The sequence below is a fragment of the Entamoeba invadens genome (assembly GCF_000330505.1).
Source record: "Entamoeba invadens IP1 unplaced genomic scaffold scaff_1105074726637, whole genome shotgun sequence".
NCBI classification, from domain to species: Eukaryota; Evosea; order Mastigamoebida; family Endamoebidae; genus Entamoeba; species Entamoeba invadens.
The window spans coordinates 4,272-9,221 of record NW_004191624.1 but is presented as its reverse complement, the minus strand read 5'-3'; the positions used below and the strand labels follow the sequence as shown (position 1 = coordinate 9,221).

Here is a 4,950-nt window from a genome sequence, read left to right as displayed (position 1 = left end):
ATAAATTTTCATAACTTTATACTCAATCAGTTTTAACCCATCCCCAAATTGGTCGTTTAACAAACAACATTGTGACTTTATATTCAAAACTGGACGTTATGACAACTCTTTTGGATCAAATGGCGTCAAAATTCTCTGACCTTTTAATTCAAAATGTCGACATGAAAAAGTCGATTGATGGTCTTCAAAGTCGCTTTCCCACCAAAACCGAGAAAATTGACGAAGTTGAAAATTTGCCGTCGAAAATTGAAAAGGTTGAAAATCAAATCCAACAAAGTGCGCCGACGCAATACACCAAATCACCATCACCAAAACTACAACAACAACAACCAAAACAACAAACCCATTCGTATCAACAAGAAATCCAACGCCCAAATTATCCCGCAAAAAGTCCGAGTCCAAACACCCCCAAAGAGCAGAAGAAGCCGTCGATTCCAATTATAAATACAACGAAACCGACTCCATTGGCGCCAAAGAATAAGAAAGACGACTTTGCGGGGCTCTCATTTGAAACGGAAATTGCTAAAATCAAAAAACAGCAAGACGACAATTTGAGTGTTAAAAAGAAAAACCACGAGGAGACAAAGAAAGTGCAAACCAAACTTGAAAACGTCGAAATTGATGACAAAAACAGTTCACTGGAAATTGCGACAGATGTGAAGAAGAAGACAGAGAGTGCTACACTAACTGGAGTTAAGATACCAGAGACACCAAACACATAATCAATCCCTTCTATTTTTAATATACCAACTATCCAACAAGCAGAAACTAAGATGTCGACAGAAGAAGGGTGGTCGGTTGATTCGTGTTTGAACAATAAAAATATCAGTGAACAAAAAGACGCAAAAAAGGACGACAAAAATCAGTTCATCCCAACAAAAGACCAAATCGTATAATTCACCCTCGACCGCTTCAAAGACACAGAAAGAAACACATCGACGACTATAACACGGTCAGACAAAATAATGACGCCAAGAAAAGTAATATTAAGAAACTAAAAACGGAAATGAAAGCTATTTTTGTTTTTTTTTCAGATAAAATTAAAAAGGAAACTAAAGAAGAAAACTAAAGAAGAGATAAAAGACGAGATACAAGACAACCATCTTATAGTTGAACAAAATGAAGAAAAAACAGAAAAAATCGTTGAAATACCACAAATACCACAAGCAAAAAAAAGAAATCCAAATTCCATCAATTTTTGTTTTCAAAGATGAAGGAAATAACTCTAATGAAACACAACAAAAGGTGGTCTTAGAAAACAACTTGATGTCGTAAAAGATAGATAAGAAACCAAACGAAAAGAAAAGTCCCGTTCCTGTTATATCAATGATCTCAGTCGTATAATCGTGTAACTAAATGTTTAATTTACAGTAAAACCTCCCAAGAGCGGGCGGGTATGGTAAATTTTGTTCTCTCAAGAGCGGGCGTTTTATTTTTAACTCAATTTTTTAAAGTTAAAAAAAACATTTTTTTGGAATGTAAAAATAAAAATATAAAAAATGAAATATAATCCAAAAAGAAAAAAAATTACCACGTGTTAACATTAAGATGATTTTAAACAAAGATTAATTTGGCTCACAAATGTCATATTTTTATAAAAAATCAAATAATCTTATAATTTATTCATGTCTTTACCAAAAACATTTTTATCAATTGATGAAAAAAGCAAATTTTACAGTGGGCTAATGCTTCCCCGAAACCGTCTACTAAAAAACTGAGAGAAATAATAAACCAAAATTTACAAAAATGTCCAAAACGTGAGTCTCTAAGGATGTTGTTAAAGCACGGTATCAAGGAAAATTTGATTGAGCAATCAATACCAAGTAATGCCAAAGTTTTCAGAAAAGTTAAACACCCAGACTTGGAAGAGAACATGCTCAAGATGATAGAAACTGTGAGATCATACAATACTCCAGTTTGCTACAATGTTGTCACGAGCTTAGCTTCCAAATACTGCTTCGAAAAGGGATACAATTATATGATGATTTCAAATGGTTGGATTTCGTCGTTTTGTTCAAGAAATCAACTGAAATCAAAGAAATTATGCGGAGAAAGCAATTCAGTTGACCCAGATAAACACAAAGAAGCAATTGATAATCTGGTTGAAATTATTGCACAGTATGCTCCTAATAATGTGTACAATGCGGATGAAACAGGTCTTTTCTATAAGCTGTTACCTTCCAAAACATTGTCAAGTGGTTCTGATAACCATGGAGGGAAGGAAGATAAAGAAAGAATTACAATTATGATATGCTGTTCACTAAGTGGAGAAAAAGAAAATCTTATGATCGTTGGAAAGTATCGTAATCCAAGGTGGTTCTCTGATGGAAAGTACACTGAAGTTAAACAATTCTACGACTTTCAAACTAATGCTTGGATGAACATAGAGTTGTTTCATCGATGGCTACTTAAATGGGAAGTTGCACTCACAAGAGAAAACAGAAACATTCTTCTTATAGTAGATAATGCTCCAAGCCACAAGCTTATCATAACTACGACTATTGAAGAAGAGAAACCCGGCTACACTTACAAAGGCCTAAACAAAAAGGGTTTGCATGTGTATGAACTAAACCTGACACACATTAGGCTGGAATTTCTACCGAAAAACACGACATCAGTATTCCAGCCATGTGACGCAGGAATAATACACTCATTCAACGCCGCATATCGAAGAAAAATTGCGAATTTAAAGGCAGAAGAAATTATAGAAGCTCATTCTCGGGGAAAAACGTATTCAGGACTCAAAATGAATGTGGGAGATGCCATATTATATGCTGTCGACTGTTGGAACAATGATGTTTCATCAGAAACAATAATTGGATGTTGGAAGCACGCTTTGTTCAGAAAAAAAGGTGGAAGGTTTTTGGGAGATGGAACGGGCTATTCCATTGAAGATCTGATCGAAGAAAACGAAGAGCCCGGCGATGTTGAGGAACCTGAAGAACAAGGAGATATTTCTTTAAGAATCGGAGAGTTGAAAAAACTGATAGTGAGTAAAAATGATGAACTTAAAGAAATAAAACAACAGTACAAGGAACTGTGTGACAAAAAAAATGTTCCCATGGAAATAGATTTTAATTAATTTAAAATCTATTAATTTATGTTAAAATAAACTTTGAAAAATAACCACCTGAGGTGTTTCGTGTCTTAGGTAGTAGTGGTATCATAATAAACAGTTGGTAATTAAATGAGGTGGCTCATGTCTCAGTTATTTATTTTATTTTAAGTTTTAATTTATTTAATATCACTTTCGATCTTTTTTCTTGGCAAAAACTTATATTGACAACCATTTCTTTTTCTTTCAAATAAATTTGCACTTTTGATATTTTGTAATTATTTTTATTTGTTTTTGTGGTTATTCAAAATGTATTTACCAAAAAATAGAAATAACAATCCCGATTATTTAGAACAAAAAACAATAAACTGTCAGTTCTCTATCGAGCGGTTTTCAATGTTTGATTGGTCGAAAATGCCCGCTCTTGAGAGAACCCGCTCTTCAGAGGTACCGCTCTTTGGAGGTTTTACTGTAATTGGTTAGCACTTTGTTTGTATCACCTATACAATTGATAGAAGTAAGAGTTAATTATTACTATAACTTTTTGTAGTTAAATTAATATATTGTAACTATTTAATTAAACTAAACTGAATTGGGTTGTAATAATTAGTATTTATAATAGTTATAAAAATAGTAAATTATTTTGATTTTTAATTATAAAATATAGTATAAATATTAATAAAGAGTATATAATACTAATATTATTAGTTAATTAGAGTTTATAATATATAATAATAAAACCCATAATAGTAATTAAATGGTATTAAAGTATATATGAAATAACATAATAACTGAGATGTATTGGTTCTGAAAACGATTTAGTATTCAGAGTTTTTCAATCGAAAGAGGAACCTAGATATCAGTATGATAGTTGATCTTGATTCACAGAAAATCAAGAAATAGTTTGTACTAATATTCTTTTTTCTTATTAAAGTATTTTAAAAAATAATTAAATTATTTAAAGTTATGTTTTTTGATTTAATGTTTTATCACAGAAGTTGATTTAAAACAACAACAATCTTATTTAAAATATAAAAACACTGTTTATTACAATCAAATGTTGATTTATTGTGTTGTAAATGAATGAGAACATCATATATTCCAATTTCAATTATTGACGTTAAAAATAACAAACAACAACAAAAATCGAGAGTATTAAATAATCATTACTGGTATGAAACAAAATATGACACTGACTACCCAATACAATAAAAATGACCCACACCCGAGGACTCTGACTGTCTTATTTGTTGTTTTTCTCGATATGATGAAACCAACCAACCACGGGATCACAAACAGAAATCCAAGTGCAAACAAGATGATGAAGATTTTGTTGTATTTCACGTTGAGTGTGTTGTTGTCTTCGACTGTTTGTTGCGCAAACATTGGTGTACTTTGGTTATAGTTTTGTTGATATTGCAGTGATTGATATTCCGAATAAGCTGGTCCTTGATATTGAGCAGACTGAATTAAGTATTGCTGTTGTTGGAAAGGGACTTGTTGATCTGTTTGACTTTCAATGAGAAGCGCAGTTGGGACTGTGAGTGGATTGTAAGACGCAGCGCTGTTCATTTCTATTACATTTTTATAAGTCAGTTGTTTTATTATATTGTAAGTTTCACAAGAAGAATCTATAAATTTTGTATTTATTTTAATTAAAATTATTAATGTATTAAATTTGGATATTATTCAGTGCTATAAACCGGATTCAATTGGTTGCTTGCCAGTGTTAATTTTGTAATTTTTTCAACCATAATTTGTTTTTGTACTACTATATAAATTATGTAGATTTAGTGCACCCTCCATTTTCTAATACTGATCCTAAAAGGATCCTCAGCTTCGCGTAATTTTAACTAAACGCAAAGCTCCCTCATGAATTTAATTATAGATCAATA

At 31.7% G+C, this 4,950-nt stretch overlaps 2 protein-coding genes across 2 annotated transcripts; one reads left to right on the top strand and one right to left on the bottom strand.

The window, feature by feature from the left end:
- Positions 1-98: 98 nt before the first annotated feature.
- On the top strand, positions 99-722 carry EIN_070100 (hypothetical protein; the record flags this gene model as incomplete). The annotated part of the gene is made up of 1 exon (XM_004183089.1): positions 99-722. One exon carries the CDS (start codon positions 99-101, stop codon positions 720-722), a length of 624 nt encoding a protein of 207 aa, XP_004183137.1.
- Positions 723-4,210: 3,488 nt separating this feature from the next.
- Positions 4,211-4,627, bottom strand: EIN_070090 (hypothetical protein; the record flags this gene model as incomplete). The annotated part of the gene is made up of 1 exon (XM_004183088.1): positions 4,211-4,627. The coding sequence occupies one exon, from the start codon at positions 4,625-4,627 to the stop codon at positions 4,211-4,213; it is 417 nt and encodes a 138-aa protein (XP_004183136.1).
- Between the last annotated feature and the right edge of the window lie 323 nt (positions 4,628-4,950).